Raw genomic sequence first — 23,113 nt, 5'->3', positions numbered from 1 at the left:
GACAACGGTTCAATAACATATAGCTTTTACCTGACTACTTACCTTCAGGTATTGCTATCAAATAACATATTCTAACTACATTACCCAATACCAGCATAACTTTCTATTGTCCACATGTGTGTTTTCTTTGCCCATGGTCCAAAAGAAATTTCCTTTCAATACCTGCTTAAAAATAAAACAAAACAAAAGACTGTACTGCTGTATACTGAACAAAGTGTGACACAATCTTATACTTAATGCACGATTAATTTTTGAACCATTTCCCGTTTCAGAAGGTCAACATAGTATTGCTGTAATTTTCACCCAATGAACAGTAAAATGCATAGTCTAATCGTCATCATCATAACCACCACCACCATCATCATCATCATATTTTACTTTTGCGTTTAAAAGTATGATTAATAGCTCATCGTCGTCATCACCATCATCATCATGTAGATACCATCAATTTGAAAATGATGAAATAGAACAATTAGTAAATAACAACAATATTATATTTCTTAAATAACAACGTCAGTAATAGAAATTATAATCATTGTGATCATCATCAAATTCGTCCATTCCAACATCATCATAAGAATCGTCTTGACCACTAGTCGTGTTCATCAACATCGTTCTTTTCTGTACATAAATCTACTAAATCCGTTCTAGTGTTCTTTGTATTATAACCATCTGCAACGACAGCAACATGACCATAATGGACAGCATGATAAACTATCACGCATTCAAAGTATTCAACTGATAGTATCAACAACCATAGAAAGATGCGTTCGTTCATTCTTGAACTTACAATCATGTTTTTTTAATTTTTGCATTTCATTTCTAATAGAGTGTATATCTAAGTCAGTATTGAAACAAATAAAATGTTGTTGATAATGCTGTTATAAAATATGCACGCATTGAGACCTTCGGTCCTAAAATGTTCAAAAGCATTTCATTCATTCGCTTAGGATAGTCGTTCAGGTTTGACTGTACAAGCAGTGTGAAAACTTGGGTTTTCACCCTAAATTATTAGAATTTTGCAACGTGTCAAAAGCTAGGACATGAGAAATGTAAAACCGTCATCCAATATCCAAAACACAATGTCTCAAAAAAATGGTAACAAATAAAGAATGACGATTGTTGCTACTTTTCAATAAAAACGGGGGTTTCCCTAAAAAAGAACCCAGCTTTTGCTATCGTAAATAATCAATGACCTAAATAACGCATGAACTAGTATTTGAAATTACAATGTTTTCATGAGCTATAGTGACCAATAATTATATCTATCCATTCAGCTTTAATTTAATGAAATACGCGATAAATTAAAAAGACAATTTGTTCAAAAACTTATCTGCATTTTGCTTGCATCCTCTCTGTGGCAACATTACTGGAAAACGCTGGCTCTTCAAACATGTCATGAACATACTTTTTGTACACGAAGTGTCGACTTGCCTGCTTAGTTTTGTGCGAAGGAATGAACCGGTTTGAAATATAAAATGACCAAAATGATCACACTCGTGAACTGCTCGTGCGTGAAATTGATTAATCGAGGCACGTTAAATTATATGGACTGGATTAGAATAACAGAAGCAGAAATTATAGCTCTTGCGTGCCTACTGAAAAATAACATAAATTTATTTCTCAAGAGAACATAAATTCCTTTATCTTAAAGGACTCAAACGGCTGATGCCAGTCTAACACAACATGTGCTATCCTGCCCCCATGTTCACAAAACATTTTCAGTCTCGGCTGAGTTTGATAATGAAACTTTATTTGTCATTTATATCTAAATAGCATGTTTAAAACAAAATTTTAAGTTAATAACTTTTTTCAAGTAGCTAGTTAGTATTGATGGGTCAGTCTCAGTAGGAATTTAACGTTGAAGTTTAAGTAAAATTGATATTAAAATTTCAAACTCAAATTCAGCTGAGACCGAAAAATATTTCGTGAACTCTGGGCCTTGTCTTCGACACCGGGTGTTTCGTTTAAAATCATCATGTTTGAATACTTTGACTTGGATATTTTGTCATACAGTGTTTTAATAGTCTGGTTTACAATGGTTATAATTTATATATTATCATTTAATTGCTTTAATTATCATGTATAATGGTTTGGTATCATGGTACAAAAGTACCAGTATCTTAATTATGTAATTGGCATAGATAGATAAATTTTTATTATTACATATGAAACTTAAATGAAACTTGTCGTTATAACAGACTTTGATTTATTTTTTCAGTACACTTTTAAACTTATCGAATGGAAATTTGATGGTAATTGATAGTGTTGGTTATTTACTTAAGCCAGTGGCTTCTTTGTTAAACGTGGTATTATATAAAAAGGTATATACTGAAGTTTAAATGTCTACAGATAATATACAATTCATTTGGCTTTGTATGTACATTTCCATTGTTGTTTTCATTATTTATCTTTATTTTGGGTGCAAAAGAAACGTACATGGCCTTATTTTCATTTCAAACATAAATATGATTACTGCATTGAAATTGTGAAAGACTTCTTTATCAATTGGGTTTATTTACATTCCCAAAAGAGATTTAAAAGATGGCTATTCAATGTCATAGTATGGGGGATCCTGTGATATCAAAAAGGAGAGAGAAAGAGAAAAAAACACGACACAATGTGGTAGCATAACTTTTAAAAAGTAGATGAATACTAAAGTCAATAATCTTTTTGAATTCTTTTGGTATGACATGGCTGGTTTGACAGGAATAGAGAAATCTTTTAAAAATGATGCTTACAAAAAAGACCCGTAAATATTGTCGTTAGGTTATTCGATTATTGATGTCGCATCTATAATTATATATTGATCTTTATAATTTAACATAATCTATCTACGTAGACGGTTTAAAATATATACATCATTTCAATCTATTAATTTGTGAGTAAAGCATTTAAATAAATACAGCATGAAGGACATATTGGGATAAAATCAACTTTAAAAAAAAATGAAATCTTCAGGATAGTTTGCTCGCATAAGTAAGTTCGCTATTCTTAATTCAATATTATTTAAAACATTTAAAGTTGTGAATACAATTTCGTCTCAAAAATGGTTTTAAAATTTAATGCTTAGTGCATATGGAGAAATGTCTGATCTACGAATTTTTTTACGTGCAGTAATTTTAAGATTTTTTTTCGCATTTATAACTGAATGTTGAAAATAAGTCACCGCTGTGATAAGTTTTTATTATAACATCATTTAAAACTCGCCTTGGAAAGCGAATTAAGCAAAATCTATTCAATTTAAACATATACCCGACTGCGGTGGAGTTATGTTATATGTTCAAGGAAAGTTACGCCTCAGCGAAAACTTTAAAATCTTTTATTCGTACTTTTTATGTACATAAGTTTCATGCATAAATACGTGCAAGAAAGTAGTTCAAATGTAATCGTTCTTATCAAAAAGACTACTGCATAGAAAATGATGTTCAAATAATACTACTACACAGAACTTGTGCTTTGATACAACCTCGTGCGCTCTCGTTACAAACCCAAGGCGTAGTATTGTACCGAAGTAGCGAAAAAAGATACAGAAAAACAAAAACAAAATGGCACATAAAATATAAAGATTTCAACATCAAATGCAGTCTCTCTGAACAATGTGTAATAGTTGAAAGCGTGATTAGGTTCATAGTACATATGACACTCGAACATTTGCATTAATTGATGTGATATTTAGTTATATTATACAAGTTTACGCTGTTATGTCGTTCGCCGAAGTCCGATCAAACACCGTCCCACCAATGTCACTGCTAATTTAATTTCGATTGTAGTTTCAACGTCCGAACCGCCCAATACCAGTTATCATTTAATGAATATACATATCGCCAATCCATAGTTTGTGTTATACGACCGGAAAAAATCAACACATGTTAACTGGGGAAATGTGTTTTGAATTAAAAACAAAGTTGTAAAAACTAATTTCTGATGTCATGTTACAAAACAAAAATTGAATGTCTTGTCAGTCAGCAGCCATTCGGACCTTGGGCAATAGTTTTGACTATGACCGGCAAACCGTTCAATAAGTTTATACTATATCCTTATTAAACGGTAACGGTGGGTCTCAAGAGTATTATAAGCACGACTAAAGTCTTTGCTCGAAGGTGCAGCCCTTGATCAAATATATGTATTAGGAGTGTTAATTACGCCACTACCGTTTGATAATCTGTTGCCCACCCGATCATGTACAGTTATTGTGTCTGCTCAGTAAGCCTCTTTTGTTCTTTGTCTGCAAAAATTAGGAATGAAACAAATTTTCAAAAAATATTCTAATTTGATATACTTAGGCATTTTTTTCAGTTTTGTTATTGTAGTACCAGAGTGATATTGCAAAATTTAAATCGTGATATAAAAATATTTCTGATTTTGCATGTCTTAATTTCATTTCTTTTCAATGGTTTTTAGCAACAATTTACACTATTCACCCGGGTAACCTCAGCCGTAACCAAATGACGCCGGGCACAATAGGCATGGCGCCGTTTACTCCTAGCCTCTAGCAGTAATGACAATTTTGTTCCATTTCCATTCAAAAATTATTTATGAAATACTTTTATCAATTCATCAATTAAATGGACGGCATTCTTAAAGAATTTCTTTTCTGATTAATATTATTAATCTTTTTGTTCAATTGAATGATGCCTGCTCTACTGCGAAATACAATGTCGGTTCCGGTAGTGACGTCACGAAAAACAAAACCAACTTCAGGCAATGACGGCGAACGTTAAAGCGACTAACCCACACATTGTGAATTGTATTTTTAAAATAATTTATCGCCGAAAGGCCAATTCCGCCACTGTTTCATATGTTTGCATGAAACTTAATGGTTGACGAGTTTATAGTTTCCAGAATTACGGGAGCATTTGAGTTTTTTTAGCAGTTTTTCTCATGTACTTTTATAAACCGTTATAACGCTTTATTTTGTAAACATTGATAAATACAGAACGAGACGCGACAGTATTTTAGACGCTATCATCAAGTGAGCAGCAAATCAAAAGTGCACATGTAGTTTGATGGGTCAATTTATATACCCGTCTACCGATTAGGGAAGTCAGCATGATTTACTTTGCCTTATTTAGGTAAGAACCAATGTATCGTACCGAATAACACTACCTAAATAACGGACCATTCCATTATTAAAATATGGTGGCATATTTCTGCCAACCACATATCCACTTATTTATGTAGACAGTTTTCTCAAAAAATGTCACATATCCAGTTATTATCTGGCAAGTGGCAAAATTGCGTGTTATCCAGATAGTTGTGTTAACAGGACAAAACTGCCCATTTCTGCCATCCACATATTCACATAGATATAGAGAATAATAGGTTAGTGCCGTAGATGAGAAAGTTTATCTGGTGAGGTGGAGGAGGTTATCGGGTGAGCCGAAGGCGAACCTGATAACGTCCGGAGCCGAGCCAGATAAACTTTCTCCATCTTAGGCACTAACCTATTATTCTATTTATCTTGTCATTACTTCATTTTCCGATATTTAGCAATTTAATTTTAAAACACAAGTGTGCGACAACCGTTTTAATGACGTCATATTCATTATGACGTCACTTATATAATAACGTAATCACCGACAAAATCGCAATAACTTCATTATTTGACCACTCATTTTCTTAGTTCGGACATTTCCAACACAACGGTGATTGTTTCAAATCAAAATTTCTTATGACAACAATATCGATCATAAGGTCACATGATCAAGTGACCGTATATCACTGGTCACGTGTCAACTGACGGTATATCAAGAAAGATATACGACACCCTGATATTGGGTCGTAAATACTGCAAGTGACAGGATAAAAGTGGTTATTGTGAAAGTTTTCTTGATATCTAGTTAATATTCGTACCCAAATTGGCGATTAACGGTTAGACTATTCGTCCCATATACGGAATTGTCACGGTATAGAACTTGAATATTGAAACGGGGAGTAAATGGTCGGGTAGCTCAGTCGGTGCAACATTGGAACGGTATTCCGAGGCCCCCGGGTTCGAGTCTCGGTCTGGCTGCACATTTTTCTCATCCTGTGACATTCGGCGCCCAACGTTGGACATTGACGGCATTACACTGGTTAGTCTCCGACGCCTGTAATTGCTTGATTAATTCAGTACCCACTGAAATTCTAGGACGAATTTCAAAATGGTGGGGAAATACGGCTAGACTATTCATCCCCAATACGGAATTGTCACGGTATAGAACTTGAATATTGAAACGGGGAGAAATGTGTAGGCGGTCGGGTAGCTCAGTCCGTAGATTAACGGAACAGTATTCCGAGGCCCCGGGTTCGAGTCTCGGTCTGGCTTCACATTAGGCCCCGGGTTCGAGTCTAGGTCTGGCTTCACATTTTTTTCAGAATGAATAGTGTATATCCACCTCATCCCCTACCGCCACCCCTAATGGTTTGTGCCGATAGATAGGATTTGGAATGATAAATTTGCATAATTGATATGTTCCTTTACGTATTTTCATTTATTCCGTAATGAAAGGGGACGATTACGGGATATTGCCTATCATAACTGACTAACTGACAAAAATCAAGATACCTAGTTAACGTAAGGTGTGTGGATGGCAGTAGTAACTGAATAAGTGACATTTTTACGAAAAATTTCGGCATATTAAATAAGTGGATATGTGGTAAGCAGAAATATGCCACCATATTAAAAGTACACAAACATCGCTCGCCGCAAAACCGAACTATAGGTGGCGCACAATATTATGGCGTTTAGAAGTGAAAACAAAACAATAACATAAAATTAAGTCAAAGCACTACGTTTATGATTTAGTCAGTGATTCCCCGTTGGCCGAGCGATTACGGTATTTCTATTAAACATTTTTGCCGGGAGTTCGATTTGCATTACATACTTAGTGTAAGTTTGTTTTCCCCTGGTTTCTAATTTATTGTTTGGTTTCTTATTTTCGTATAAAATTGGTAGTATCTATAAATCAATCAATCCTAAAATTATGGCCGAGCAATTCTTTCATTAAAGTGAAGTGTAAGATTGTTATAAAACTTATAAAACTAACTCATACAGGTTAAAAAATATCACAGGAAAGCTTGAAAACAGTAGATCATATTAAAGGTTGAGTGTATTTAGACATAATTGCATGTCAACTGCAACATTTAATTTTAGTGAACTTGTTAGAACTAGATTTACTAACTTGTTTTACCTTCATTGAATTGTATTCAAGAAAAAAGAAATAAAGACGAAATTTAACGGGTCAGGGAATCGAACTCACGCCGAAAAAAGTATAATACGAATACAGTAATCGCTCTGGCCAACGGGAAATCACTGACTGCAGCGTAAACGTACAAAGAGTATTGACTTCATATTATGTTATTGTTTTGTTTGTTTTTATTTCAAAAACGTCACAATAGTGTGCGATACCTATACGTCTGCGCTCTATTGATAATCACTTGATGTTTGTTGACGGGAATTCCGTTTTTATATAAACCGGTAAACCCTTATAATTGTACACGAATGTTTTTATCTTAAATTTATTAAGAAAACAACGATTTTCAACAGAATTTGATGAAAAATACATCGAATATGCAGCATATAGGTGAATATAGCAAAAGTTTAAATTTTTAAAATCTGACACCACGATGTGTGGGTTAGTCGCTATAAGAGGAAGTACACTGTACAAGAACCATACCTCTACTATAGCATGTAATGTGTTGCAATATTATATCTTCTATACTTATTGCCTATCTTTATAAACTTGTTCAATGTCATAAAATATTTATTGTAAAACTGAAATATGTATTCACATTCAAATTATTTATTCAATCCTACAAAATATTTATTGCAAATAAAAAAAAACTGTATATCACAAAATAATTATCAAAAATTTAATATTTTTGTTCAATCCCAAAAAGTTTTGTTCGATGCAACAATAATAATTTTGAGTAAAACGTAAATATTTATTCTATCTGCTTAAAATATTTGTCCGAAAGAATTCTGGGTAAATTGCTATTTTGCGACCAATCTGCGGCCAGCTGCGGCGCATTTTATTAATACGCCGGTTTTGAAAAAAAACCCAACAAAAACGGACGTAAATATGTGACGTTGCGTGCGTCCGTCCGTTCGTCCGTCCGTCCGTCTGTCAGTCCGTCATAATTAATGTCCAGAGCATAATTTTGTAAACACTAAAGGTATTGACTTTAAACTTATATGAAGATGACGATGAGATGATGCGCGGATCACTTGTAACGGCTCTGTAGGTCAAATGTCAAGGTCAAAAAGGTCAAAAACTGCGCTAAAAGGTCAAAACTGACCATCATATTTCGTGTCCGGAGCATAGCTAAATAACCATGCAAGGTATTGACTTCAAACTTGGCATGTTCGTAGGTTGCGATAAGACAATGTACAGAGCACTTAAACCGGCTCTGAAGATCAAAGGTCAAGGTCACAAATTGAGCTCAAAGATGAAATTTATTTAGTTTAATTTCATGTCCGGGAAAAAACTTATTAACCATTCAAGGTATCGACTTCAAACTTGGGGTGTAGGTATGTGGTGATGAGACGATATGCAGTGTTGAAACTAGGGTGGACGGTCAAAGATCAAGGTCAAATGTCCCCATCATATTTCATATCCAGAACATATACATCCGATGGCCTACAAAAAATAACATCTTTATTTTCATTTACACCCCGCTCGCTGTCCCACCAACCCCGCACTCCACCAATTATTTTTCCTCGTTTTTGCCTTTTCTTTTCATTTAGCTTCTTGCCCTTTAGTATTCTGTCACATCCAAACTCCAAACACTCCCGCACCCTGTATTTTGTTCTATTTAGTTTCTTGCTGTTTGGTAAACTGTCTCCTGTCACCAGTACCGCACACACAAATCCTCCTCTCCCTCTCCTCCCATTCCCTTACATGCCCCGCCAAAAACTCTTATGTGTCTTCTTTAAATTTTACTTCCCTTCTTCTTTAAAAAAACCTTTCGGGCGTATATTGCCCCGCTAGGCGAAGCTCTTGTTTAGTATATTTCTGTTATCGATGATATGATCTATACTCTCTCATGCGACCTTCTTGAAACTGCATACAAAGATGAAGGGCATTGCTTGTAAGCAAATGCCATATTATAAGAACCATTTCTCTACTATGCTCATCTTTTGAAGATGTCCCTTTATTTTATTTTTAAAACTTTGGCCGGAGCATAACTTAAAAACTACTGAAGGAATTTTACTATAACCTATCACAATACACGAACCGTAACTCTACTTCTTGAGTTTTTGGTTTATCTGTCAGTGTTTAAGTTTAATAACGGTCCATCCGCCCTTTCAGACACAATGAAGCATAGCAATGCCACGTAGAGTATAAACCGCAATTTGTCTTATCTCCATTTAGTAAATTTCTTTAATTTTTTGAATGGATTTATTTAAACTTTACAAGTAAAGAACAGTTAATAAACTGCAGTAAGTAAGTAAATATTTATTAATATGACATGCGCAATTTACAAATAAATAACACAATTTTCATATAACAAAATATTTGCATCCGGCCCTGTGGGCCTATAAGTCATCTCTTATTTTAACATATACAAGTTTGATGAGTCTGATAAGTTTCATTTTCCAAAATCCCATAAGGCCTAATGGCCCATGAGGACAAACAAAACATAATACATGAGAGGACAGTGTTTAACAAATGCATACAATGGTATAGTTAGTCGGAGAAGGTATATAATAAATTGCATATCATTTACACATGATTATACAGCAATAATGATTTCATTTATTATTAAGTGACATAAATCAGTGCTTAGCGCAACTTGAATGTTGATCTTGTCGAAACGAAACACAAGATCAACATATCAATTAAAATGTAAATTATAGCTAACACAACGCACAAAAGAAACTATGATTCTAATGGCAGCTTGCCTTAAGAAAATACAAATTAAAATGACTATAAATGAGAGGTTAGAACATTAGTTAAAAGTGTATAGTATACCGTGTTCAGGCGTATATAGAACATTAGTTAAAAGTGTATAGTATATCGTGTTCAGGCGTATATAGAACATTAGTTAAAAGTGTATAGTATACCGTGTTCAGGCGTATATAGAACATTAGTTAAAAGTGTATAGTATACCGTGTTCAGGCGTATATAGAACATTAGTTAAAAGTGTATAGTATACCGTGTTCAGGTGTATATAGAACATATGTTCATTTACTGAATGGTTAGAACATTAGTTAAAAGTGTATAGTATGCCGTGTTCAGGCGTATATAGAACATATGTTCATTTGCTGAATTAATTAAATCATTTATTTATCTATACAAACTACAGAACGAAATGCATACATCTGTAACAGAAGAACCATTATCATTATTTTCATTAACAGAAATTGGGTATAACCTTTCTTTTAGTAAAGCAAAAGCTCTGTTCACAAAATTCTCTAACTTTCGTATTATGCAAACATTTTCAGAATTTAACAATTCAATAAATTTTGGCATATTTGGTCTTTTCCAGTAATACATGGGAATAAAACGTTTCCTTAGAACATTATGTACTTTACATTCCAGTACAAATGATATTCATCTTCTAAAACATCACAAGAAAAGCATTTTCTTTCATTTAGAGGTGCACTGTTTGGCTTAGTCCATCTGCCAGTTTCATTATGCAATTTGCGAGAAGAAACTCTGATCGTAGTAAGATCTATACAAAAACGTTTGACGTTTATATATACAGATGCAGGGTGAACAAAATTATCAATATAATAAACAACAACAGTTTGACGCAATCTACAATTAGTGAATTGATCGTGTTTTAATCAATGAAACAGACAATATCTATGTTTTTAGGAACTAAGAACTTAGCTAATCTTCTTGGACAATTGTTCACAAGATATACAAGTGTCTCGGAGTCGCTCATACTTTCGTAAATATCCCTTAAAGCAATGCCATTAAAATGCAGCCTTTAACAATTATGTAACAGTATGTATAAAACCATGTTGAACTCAGTAGGTTTTGATAACCTTTTTATATGCATAATTTGTCTTCTCGGTCTCTTTTACAAACAAACAAGCAAAAAAAAAAAAAAAAAAAAAAAAAAAAAAAAAAAAAAAAAAAAAAAAACAAACATTTGCTTTGGCGTGGGAATGACCGTGTCCATGGCTTTTGTTTTTACTACAGCAATGTTTGTCAAATCACTGAAAGTAGAGTTCCTAAGTTAAATATATGGGTGCAACCACTTCCTCGCAGGTTTTTAAATAAGAAAATAGAACATTATCTCACATTTTGAATTAAATAGCAATAATCTTACATTTCTGTCTCTTGATGCAATAAATGTTTGTGTATAGGCGGTAATGTTTAGAACATTTTTAAAATTATTGCGTTTCTGGTGTTTCATTGTATATACATGTATAGATAGATAGATAGATTGAACAAAAGGTCATAGACCCGTGAGTTCACATTTTATATAAACGATGCATAGTATATTTTGTTCTATGGTAGTACAATCATATAAAGTATATTAAAATTACAGAAATTGATAATCACTATAAATTTTCATTAACAATTTACATGATGAGGAAAAGTAAGATATAGCCTAAATGTGCCTAAACAGAATATGTCACGATACATAATTTAAAGCAAATTATACTTTCTAATATAAGTAAGCATGTAAATTTCAGATACAATGTATACAAATATGCACATATTTTATATAGTAATATATGAACGTATGTGACTAAACAAGATAAGCCTTGGTATTCTAAATAGTAGTGAAAAACAGGCCCGGACTCTGTGTGTGGGAGGGGGGGGGGGGGGGGCACCAGTCTAGAACGAAGATGTCACCGCCGAGGCGCATAGCGAGGTATTTTAGGGGGTGCCTTTGTCCACGTTAGGAAGGTCTTCCCCTGAAAATTTTGTTGAAATACAGGTATAAAATGTTGTCCTCTGGCACACTTAATGGTGGGTGTAGTTCCCCACATATTAGGGGGTTCAGGGGGCTCTCCCCTTGGAAATTTTTGAAATACAGACATGCATTTTAAGTCTAAACTTTGAGGTAATGGAGGGTTTACTCCCCTCTTGATGGGGGATCAAGCGGCTCTAACCCTGGAAAATTATAAAATAAAGGCATGAAATGGTGGCCTTTGGTGCGTTTCAGGATCTAAATTTTGAGAAACAATATTCCTTTGCCAAATTGCCTAAATAGTAGGGAGCATCTTTGATGAGTATAGGTCACTTCTCAGCCGACTGGGGGAGGGGGATGGGGGCTGAAAAATAGTATAAGTAGCCTCCTCGCGTGGCGCTCAGTATGAACGGGACCCTGCGACTGTATGTGGTATCATGTCACATGTCTACGGCGTGATATTCCAATTAGGCAGTGCTATAAAGCTGGGCATTGTGTTTACTTTAGTAAGTAGGCATCGTCGTTTATATGACTGGAAATTATTTCAAAAAGACACACTCCTAACTTGTAAGATACAACATAAGAATGGAACGTTATATACAACACATAGCGGATTCCATGATCTCTTCAACATCAAGAACATTCATCCCGTTTTCTGCCATTATGATTTCATGAACGTCTAATTATAGTACACCTGAACGTTTTCCAAAAACATTCAGTTATACGTTTTGTGTAGATAATGCTGATTTATTCTACAATAGAAAAATTAATATTGGGACAAATTGGTTATTGAAACGATTGATAGCTTTTCGATAAATTCTATGATATATTTGATAATATAAGTAAAATAGAGCAAAATGTTCGCATTAATTTCAGGGAACAACATGAATTTATTTGGAACAGCTACAGTATGGGCAAAGATAGCGCTTGTGTTGATAGTTATCGCCTTTGCTCTGCAAATTGCTGGCTTTGCAACAGATTACTGGCAACAAACAGAAACTATACAAGAAAATGTTGTGTACGATATTGGACTTTGGAATGCACAGAACTGCTCAGGAGGCCATGACTCAGCTTGTGATAAAGTTTCTATTCCAGATTCCTATATCAACGGTCAGTATTTCTATATTTTAATCGAACATAGATAGAGATAATGAAAATTCTTATGCATGGTATTTAATACCAGTGATTGCATGTAGATTATTTAAGAACAGAATGAGTTTATAACGGTATAAATCACATTGAGGCTTCTTGCAAATATTTTAATCAGGTAATTTCCAAGGCAGTTTACAAGTCCCAAATAAGCGCACACATTTAGCATTCAATCCTTATATTCATATTTTTACAGTAGCTTGCTACAGCTTATTTAAATGGGTCAGCCGTGTTGTTGTACTTATATAATAGACTGATCCGGGTTATAGGTTGGTCAGGTATACGATATGTATTGTATTTTCTATCAAAATATTTCTATAAAATGCTTCTTCCCCTACTGTATGGATCCTTTCATGTTTACAAACACGTTTGTTTATTGTATGGACTGTACAACAATAAGTGATTTGCTTTCAAAGATAATTAGAAAATCGAAATGCATTTCAGGATATCGATTTTTTTTTCATTATTTAAACAGAACAACCAGAAAGATCCGCACCTGTACAATTTTAGTACAATTTTAATTCGCCTTCCAATAGTGAAAATAGCCGGATCAGTTTTGATCTTCCACGGATTAAAAACATATTTGGACTTTTTGCGAACCCATGAATGCGCTTCTGATACTTGAAATTTTACAGGAATATGATTGCTACCCGTATAAAAGTCTAAAAGCAAAAAAAAAAAAAATAAAAAAATAAATAAATAAATAAATAATTTAAAAAAATAAATAATTAATAAAAAAAATAAATAAATAATTAATAAAAAAATAAATAAATAATAAAAAAAAGAAATAAATAGAATAAATAAAGAATAAATGCATTAGGTATTAGGTCTATGAGTAGATCTTAATCCTTATGTTAGTTACATTTTACAGTTGCTTGCTACATAAATGAGTGGTTTGCTTTCCATAGAACAGCCAAAAACACCCGCCACGTACAACAATTGTATCTCACCTTCCAATTATAGTTCCTGGTTCTATGAACAAAAAAATATTGGTCTATAGAACAAGGTGGTCTCTGGTCACTGATGGTCTGTAGCACAGGTTAGAATCTGAAGAACATGCTCAGATTGTCAAAAGGTGACAGAATGGGGCTTACTGCTATTACGTCTAAAATAACATCACAAAAGAAAATAAAGATTTTAAGATAGAATACAAAATGTATAAAGAGCAATTAATTATTTAAATAATAAGCATTTAATTCTATACACGCATGTACAGTTTCAATTGTATGGTACAATAAATGTAACTTTTTATGTTGTAATTGACTTGAAATTATGTAGACATTAGATATGTACTTGTTTTAAGATGATGTCATTCAAAGATTTGTCACCATATTTGTCTATACTGTTGTTTAAGCCACATGGGTCTAAGACCTTCTGGATGAAAATGAAATAAACTTGTAAGCTTGGTGACCGGTCCTTATGCGCTCGTTTTCCTAATTCATAGGTTAACATAAACTGAACTTTTTAAATTTCTTAATAAAACTAGTGGTCTGTAACGTCAACAGTGGTATGTTTGAAGATGGTCTCGAGCAAAAGGGCATGCCTAGTAATGCGTGAAAGCTTTCATTTTGCGCTGATGATATTTATTCACAAAAAATAGGTAGAAAATAAACCTTTTAAGGATGAAACTGACGCAAAAATTGTTTTCTTAGGTTTGACCTCCCGTTCCCTTGAAATATACATAGTTAGGCTTTCAGTTAAATAATCTTGATAATTTGTAAAAAAAATCTGGCTGGGATTCAAAGAGGAAATAGAAATTGTAAAAATGAAATGAATTACTTATGGCCAATCCTCCTTTTTTTTGATTTACAAACTTCTCCTGTGATAAAACAGTTAAAGAATAGAAATTCGTACAAAATCATAATAAAACTATATACATCATGGCCTCGGTATAACATTCGGGGTTTCCACAACAGATATTATTCTCAGTCAAACAACTCGATTAATGAACTCTGTGTAACCCCTCATACTATACCTCGACCATAATGTATACATGGTTATGCAATCTTTTTTTTTTTATCTTAATATAACAATTACGGTTTTCTATTGCAAATTCAGCAAATTGAACAAATTTAGCTGTACGCATCTATAAATTAAATCAAGTTTTAGATAAAATCTGAAACTTTGCATATTTGGCCCAACATGTGAATAAAGTATTGGCAAGTTCAATTACAATAATGACACCAATGCTGATAAAACAAATTGCCAGATGAAGATCCTTCCAACACGTCAGAACAAGATAGCAGAAATAAGCAATTAAAATCAAGAGGAGAAGGAAGATGAATTCGCACAATTTCTTCTTAGTTTGTACTTTAACTAAGTTAAGAACCCGAGGCTTATATGCACATTTTACGAATCGATTCATTTTAAACAAATATAGAAAAGACATTTGTATATCTTACTTCTGAAATGTAATATCGTGTATACATTGCTGTATTTGCTTGTTGCGAAATGGCAAAACCTACAATGTTAGATTGATAACAAAGATCCCATAAGATGCATGCATGTATTGAAAAAAGAACGCCCCTATCAAAGTACATTTTTTTTTATCAGATTTGAACTTAATTTCCCAGTTCACTGGGTTTAAATTTGCTATAGCTTATATTTTAAATAGCACATTATAAATCATAAAAGTAATTGAATTGATGAATACAAAAGGATCCATTTTAATATATTACTTCTTTGTAAAAATTAACAGATATTAATAACTGGTTTACAAATTAACAATACTTGTATTAATTATGATTCCTTGGCGTAATTTTGGGAGGAATTTTTATATATATACGAAAAAGATATATTGGCTTCGGTTCCATTTTTCATCATTTATTTTACATGATGATTATTGACGCAACATCGCCAAATTTGGTAGGGAAAATATTTGTATTTTATTTAATGCAGTCAAAATATCCCTGCTTCTATATTTGCAGCAAGTATACTGGAAATTCTAAGACAATTTTGTTCACACCAGGATTGCTTTGCATACGTCTTACATTTCTTTGGGTGGTCTGGCTACAGACTAGATATCCTTTGAAAAAAAATTAAAAAATTCTGTTATATATTCTGGGAAAGAAAAGAGACATCATTGCACAAAATTTGAGTAGCTCATGGAGATAAAACAATATGATTAGTGTGAGTTAAGGAAAAGAGAGTGAGCGTGTGAGTGAATGGGTGAGCGATTAAGTGAGAGTGCAATTCGAGTCTGACACGAATAAAGACTGTTCATCCTCTCGATCGGAATTATTTATAGAATACACTGGCGTTGTTTTAGTATCAGTTCTTATCTATATTAGTTTATTTGACTCTCCACTACGTATAATTCCCAATGATCACCTATTGCGTATCGCATCTCATTTACCCATTACATTAACTCCTCATCATTTCTATATCTTTTGTATGTACGGAACCTGACTTTATCTAATTTATCCAAGAAATAGTACTGTCATACTTTGCCTAGAACGTCACAAGAAGACATAATTAGAGGTGTGATTTAGTCAATCTAAACAACACTGATTGTAATAAGTTACTCGGTCTATGCAATCCTTAAAATATTCCGCGGGACAGATATTATTCCTTGTGTTTAAATTTACACAAACATGCTACTTTTATACATAGTCGCTATTCTCCAATAAATGATATCTTAAGAGACTTAATTACCTGTTTAATTAAATGTTTTTGCAAGAAATAATATTCATCTACATGTAGATATTGAATTATTTTGACCAATCGATACTGAGTATTATTATACCTCACTTTTGTCTACAATGGTAAAATCCCATTACCCGAAAAGGAGATATTTTGACTGTCAGAAACATTTTTAATCTTTTTAACACGTGACCAAGCGAAAGTGACTGTCAGGTCATGTGACCGCGCTGATATTTTGAATGTCATATAAGGGCAAATAACTACTTCAGTTTTTTAGCCATATGATTGCCTCCCTTGTACAGAATATCATATTGTAATGATAATGACGTCGCTGTTCAATGTGTACACAACTGATTACCGCGCTAAAGGTGAAACTACTGAATTAAATGAATCAAAAACATATTTATTTTTTTTTGTGTTTAGTTTTGTTCGGTATAATAAAATAAATACCATATGGCAGCGCGTGTGACATTGATATTGTCAACCCTCGGAACAGAATGTCACCACTCGGCTTTCGCCTCGGGTGACATTCTGCCCTCGGGTTGACAATATCAATGTCACACACGCTGCCATATGGTATTTATATAATGTTCTTTCGTGTCCAAATGTAGAAAATGAATTACGAATACGATTAAATTTCATTTTATATGTGAAATATGTTACTTTATGATTATCATAAGAGTAGAAATAAAATATTATTAAAGATGACAGAAAAAAAAACAACTTACGTCAAAGAAGACAAAATATGCGGTATTTGTCTATTATGTAACGAATAAAAGATTGACCGGCACACAATTTCTTTTTTCAATATGCATAACACCTCATCGAAGCTGTGTTTCTTTGAGAAATGGGTTATTAAAATTGATTATATTTTATATCGGTTCACAACCTTATTATTGTATTTCAAATTTAAATATTTCTGCGCAGTTGCCAGTGATGTAATACGTCTGGCTATATTTCAGTTAAAAAATCTGAAAAGCATGATTTTTAAAAAAAATGATCTATATTTCAGCCTCTTTCAACGTGGTGAGAGGATTTGAGTGTACAATTTTGATATTGGTGTCAATCGCAATGGTGGTGGCTGCTCTCTATGTGGCAACGGAGAGATTCCGTGAAATGTCTATTGCAGTATGCGTTGCAGTCGTGTCTTTTCTGGCGGGTAATGTATAATTATCAACACAAATTCCTAATATGAATAAAAGCCGAACACATTTCGGATTTCCATTGAAACACGGAAGTATCGGCGTCAGCCGACATATTTGGACCATAGAGGTGCAGAGGAAGAGTGCAACCATATTTGATCTGCTAATTATTTTATATCACCATTTAAAATAAGTATACTAGTTAATTCAACAGAGGCGAACACTGAGCTTCCAGGCGCTTCCAATTATACCCCAGAAAAATCTTGATAGATTTTTAATAGTTTTGAAGTTCTACTAATAAATAATGGTTGGTTGATACCAGACAGACATATTGTTTCAAGCAGCGAAAAGAATTCACACAACGCTTTGGAACTGATATCTTTACTTGGACGACAAAGAATATGGATAATGAAAAAGTCCAAAGTGAACGTGTCCTAAATTTTAACCTTTTTTTTAATTTATTTTTGTTTGAGGGTGCTGGGTGTATTTTCGTATATTCAAGTCGAAAGATGCTTTAAACATAAGACGCATTTATAGGAATACGCCTGTCATGGCTATTTTCCATCGATACTAAACCAGCACAATAATAAAACTGACATGAGTAGTGTCGTGTACAATTACACTAGGTTAACAACGGTTAATCAACTTCATAGACAAGACTCTAACGTCTCTTGTTGGGTTATAGAACACTCCTGCATAAGAAGTAATCGTTTACGTTTCATCAGTTTTGAATGGAACTTTTATGCGAAGTAGATGTAGGAAACGTGATCCTCTCCTAAAATGTTAAAATCAATTCCAAAGCAATACAAACATGAAAGTATTTTACAAATATGATAAACTTCAGTAAATCTACCGCTGTTTTCCACATACATTTGAAAAATAAAGTCTGTAAAAATTGACGTAGTATTTGCGTAAATACGATTAAGAGGTCAAAATTCATTATGTGTAATATGCGTTTAACAGCCTAAACCAAATAATGAATTGCGGTGTTACTGTATATAAATCGAACTTAAGTGGTTTTGAAAACAACAGGAATTGCCGCGTCCTTAATACCAAGCCCTATGGTAGTGCATTTATCAATGACTGACATTCATGCAAAATGCATAGACAACACAAAACAATTTGATAAGAAAGACAGTCCAAATAGAAGGAATACACTGGGCCTTTGAATTATTGTGGGGACTACAGGTCTGTGGGTGCAGACCAGCTTTTTATCTGAATATCGTCTAGTTGTAACACATTAATGTTCTTATTCTAAAACAATCTATTCTAGGTTATAATTCTGTAACTGTTATATATACATACTGGTAACTTGCAAATTTAACGTGACTGCTGATTTTTCTTTTCATCATAACAACATTACCTTTTTTCATACAATGACCTAGCGTTTAATTGATGGGCAGAGGGAAACTACTGTAGCAGAATGCACTTGAATATCAGTTATCTTCTTTAGATAAATAGTCTTTATCATTTTTCTTGGAACAATCGCAAAGATTTTATGACAATTGATAGAAATAGAACAATCCGATTTGATCGCTGTTTCTTTATCTTTCTACTTACTTTTCGGTGTCAGTGAATGGAACATTTACAGGCTCTTTTTGGAGTAGGGATATTTTGATATTTCAATGTATATGAATAAAGTATAATGAACAAGCATTTGTTTGGTATTTCCAAAACATTATCCATAAATGTTTGCCTGGAAATGTTCGTAAATTATTGAAAATGCTATTTTGCTAAATTGACGTTAAAAAAGTAACAACTCGTAGTCTCAACACAGAAAAAACTCACGTGGTAAATTGTTAATATAGTACTAGAATAGTACCACGAAGTAGGTCGCTATGGGTATTTTACAATACGAATGTAAGCCATGCAGTTTCACAGAAGCCGTTGCTTATTTGACTGACCTGTATTCATTTTATTCTGTATTTTCAGTTACATTCGGTGTAATAGCAATGATAGTTTGGCTCGCCCAGGTTCCCTCAAACCATTATCTTGGGTATTCCTTTGGACTCTGTGTTCTTGCTTTCGTCCTGATGTTTTTGGCGGGAGTTTTAATGATACCGGATATAAGAAATTACCAGCAACGCCGCGGTCGCGAGGCACTGAAAGTTAAACCGGAAATCAGACCCACAGCCGTTTACAGACCGTCGAAATACGACGAAGTTCGGAACCATGATTATTCCTACAACAGAAGATTCACTCCAGCTACACCAGTGACACCACAGGAGAAAATACGACACTATTATAATCCTAACAGAGATGTGTATATACGAAGCCCTCCGCCATCCTATAGAACATCAGGAACGCCCGACTACAAATCAACATCAATTCGTACAGATGTCCAAACACCAGACGTATATCTCGGAAGAGATGGTAGAAAACATAGACGATACTAACTATGTACAATATTGTTATTTATTTATTCATTTCTATCTCCCTTTTCAATTGGGGTGAAATTCTGTTTGTAATTTTCAACCTGTTATTCATGTCTTTTGTAAGTTGTCCAGTCATTTTGTCTTCCATTCTTTGAAAATGCATATTAGTATTGTTTATATTGAATTATATAATGCTTACGTCACTATATGTCTGACTGAATATTTAAAGCTATGGTTTACGTTTTCATTTTCCTCAGTAAAGAGAAAGACTGCAAGGAGTCGGTTATAATTTGTATACTGCTACAGTCATTACATATACTTTTATTTACAATATACACATTGTATTACCAATGTATTACTCATGAACACATTCTGGCGGCTTTCTACCTGTCTGTTCTATTCATGTGGTTTGCATAAAGTTTCATACAGATTTTTATGCCCGTTTCACATATTTTGTGCTTGTTAGATACTTTAGAAAAGATCTTTTATTTTGTTTAGAACGACTATCATTTACATGAAAAATGACAGAAAAATCTCTCCACTTTATTCTGCTAAATAGACACACGTTAATCATGTGACATTTGTTATCATCATAGCTTAGAATATCCCTACAACTTGAAGCATCACCTGACACAATTTTATGATTACATAAAAGAAGTTGTTTGGATAAAACCACATAACATGTACATGTGTACGCCCTTTATTAGACACTGATATTTCGATGGTCAGTTAATTATATTCACAGAAAAGAGCCACCACAGAAATAATCTCATAGTACAGGTATTATTTCAAAATAAACTTGAAAACCAATGATGGACATCGACTATTGGTATCTTAGAAAAACCTCAGACATTGCAAGGCAAAAGATCAAGGGCCATATTCAACAATGTCCCCAGAGTAAATAATCTTTGCAATCTATGATTGTTAACCTAGTGTGAAAATGTTCAAAAATGCGGCTCTTACAATTTCAGACAATTAAGAAGCATTTCGGCAGTATAGGTACTTGGTAAACAAAGTTATTGTAAGTTGAATATATAGCGTCCTTATGTTTACTTTTCTGACTATTGAAATGTATTTGATTTTCTTGTTTTGTCATGCGCTAAGGGTTAAACATAATACAGCATAAATGTTTTAAAACAAACTTGACCTACATTTGTTTTAATTTTTACATAATGTTTTTGTTTGTTTTGTTTGTTTTGTGTTTAACGCCGTTTTTCAACAATATTTCAGTATAATTATATTTATATTTCTGTAATGAATAAGAACATGTCAGCTCCATTTAAACTGAAGCGTTTGTATTTGTTGTCAGTGTTATTGATAATTTAGCAAATGTATATCTATAGACTGAATTGTTGGCTTTAAATAGAAAAAGACGCATGACCTTATTTCTTGTAATCATTTCCAATTTCTATTTGATAATAGTGACGTATTGGTCGCCAAATCAATGTAAAACGTAGACAGGAGCGATATAACTTGTTAAGACGTTTGTTAAAGTTATAACATAATAAATTATTTCTACCAACGTTGTTGTGTATCCAGTCTTTCGGAGACTGGTAGATATTGAATGGTAAAAGTGTTTTAATTATACAATTTTCATACGCTTTCAATAAATATCGATAACTCGAGCAGTCCGTCATTTTGCACAAATTATATCGCACAAGACAAGAAGACGGAAAGTATACTAGTAGTCTTTCTGGTGAGTAAAGGAAAGGCAACACAACAAGCCTAGGTTGAAACGTTTATTACGGTATTGTACAGTGTTGCGTTAGGGCCAGCACATGCTCCATGTATAACGCCAAGCGCGGAGGTATGATGGCGAAGCGCGAAGTTTTTATCAGTGCGTCATCGCTAGCGCCTATAACCACTACGCTTCGAGTGATCCCCTATAAATGTTAAGCGCGAACGGATGAGTACGAAAAAAACAAACCGCGAAGTTGTGAACAATCGGACTTCGTGCTTTGCGTTTTCCTATAGAAACGAGAAGCGCGGAAGGACGATGGCAAAGATATGATGGCGAAGTTGAGAGCTTCACCAGCATAGCTACGCCGCAGCTCAGTCTTGCTTCGCATTTATAAAGGGACATACGAAACACGAAGTGAAAAGATTATACCATCAAACTCCTCTATTGTACATTCGCGTTTCGTGAAGGTATGACGGTAGAAGCTGCGCGCTTCGCCAGTGAACATCAGCAGTGATGATGATGATGATGATGATGTAACGTTCTTTATCCTCGCCTGTGTGAAAATGAATTGCATTTCGTTGACTGTGTAGTTATATTTCTTCTAAATTTCTGCATCTACGAGCGTACATTAGTAGCCACCTACTCTTGATGAATCCTCTAAGTTCATTTAGCTATATGGTTTCATGTTTTTCTGTATTTCATCTGTTTGCTAATGTCGAGAACGTCGACGTTTCTGTAATTAATTATTTTATGTGTAAGAAATAAATGTGTCAATTGATCTGCATCATGTCTATGTAGGCGCCTGGAAACCTTTTTAACAGGTCTTCAAATATCTTCAACGTATGACTTGGGGCAGGAATGAAAATGCAGTGCTCACGTACAAAATGCACATATAATATCAAACGACAAATGGTAGAACCCGTGTGTTATACCCGTCGTTGATTCAGAAGGAGGATTATGTGGATCCCCGCACCTCTAGCATATGGCTAGGCGCCACCGAAGCCTCTCGGAAACAGTTTTGCCCGGTTCTGATCTCTTGAAATCCTCTTTCATCTTCGACTGTTTGCATTTAGATTTATCTATAGTCGTCACCTGAAACGCACATGGGCGTATCCTACAGAAGACTGTTAGTAATTCCAGTAGGAATTTCAGTAGGGGGATAGTGAATTAAGCGTGCTAGGACTGAGGTGTAAAGCACCCACATACAGAAATAATCTTATCCCAAAGTTATTAATTAATAGTTGCACGATATGGAGGTTCGAATC

At 33.8% G+C, this 23,113-nt stretch overlaps 1 protein-coding gene across 1 annotated transcript; it reads left to right on the top strand.

The window, feature by feature from the left end:
* The first annotated feature begins 2,757 nt into the window (after positions 1–2,757).
* Positions 2,758–22,626, top strand: LOC123565335 (uncharacterized). Its single transcript, XM_053549987.1, has 4 exons — positions 2,758–2,979; positions 12,736–12,969; positions 17,663–17,809; positions 19,725–22,626. The coding sequence occupies exons 2-4, from the start codon at positions 12,744–12,746 to the stop codon at positions 20,186–20,188; spliced, it is 837 nt and encodes a 278-aa protein (XP_053405962.1). The 5' UTR covers positions 2,758–2,979; positions 12,736–12,743; the 3' UTR covers positions 20,189–22,626.
* Positions 22,627–23,113: the final 487 nt, after the last annotated feature.

This window comes from Mercenaria mercenaria, chromosome 8 (assembly GCF_021730395.1).
Source record: "Mercenaria mercenaria strain notata chromosome 8, MADL_Memer_1, whole genome shotgun sequence".
NCBI lineage: Eukaryota > Metazoa > Mollusca > Bivalvia > Venerida > Veneridae > Mercenaria > Mercenaria mercenaria.
The sequence above is the reverse complement of the archived record's forward strand: the minus strand, read 5'-3'. Positions and strand labels throughout refer to the sequence as shown.

Bases quoted from the DNA above. Each gene is read 5' to 3' on its own strand.
- LOC123565335 (XM_053549987.1), top strand. From the start codon at position 12,744: ATGAATTTATTTGGAACAGCTACAGTATGGGCAAAGATAGCGCTTGTG. The intron at 12,970-17,662 runs GTCAGTATTTCT...TCTATATTTCAG, and splicing joins TCCAGATTCCTATATCAACG to CCTCTTTCAACGTGGTGAGA. The intron at 17,810-19,724 runs GTAATGTATAAT...CTGTATTTTCAG, and splicing joins AGTCGTGTCTTTTCTGGCGG to TTACATTCGGTGTAATAGCA.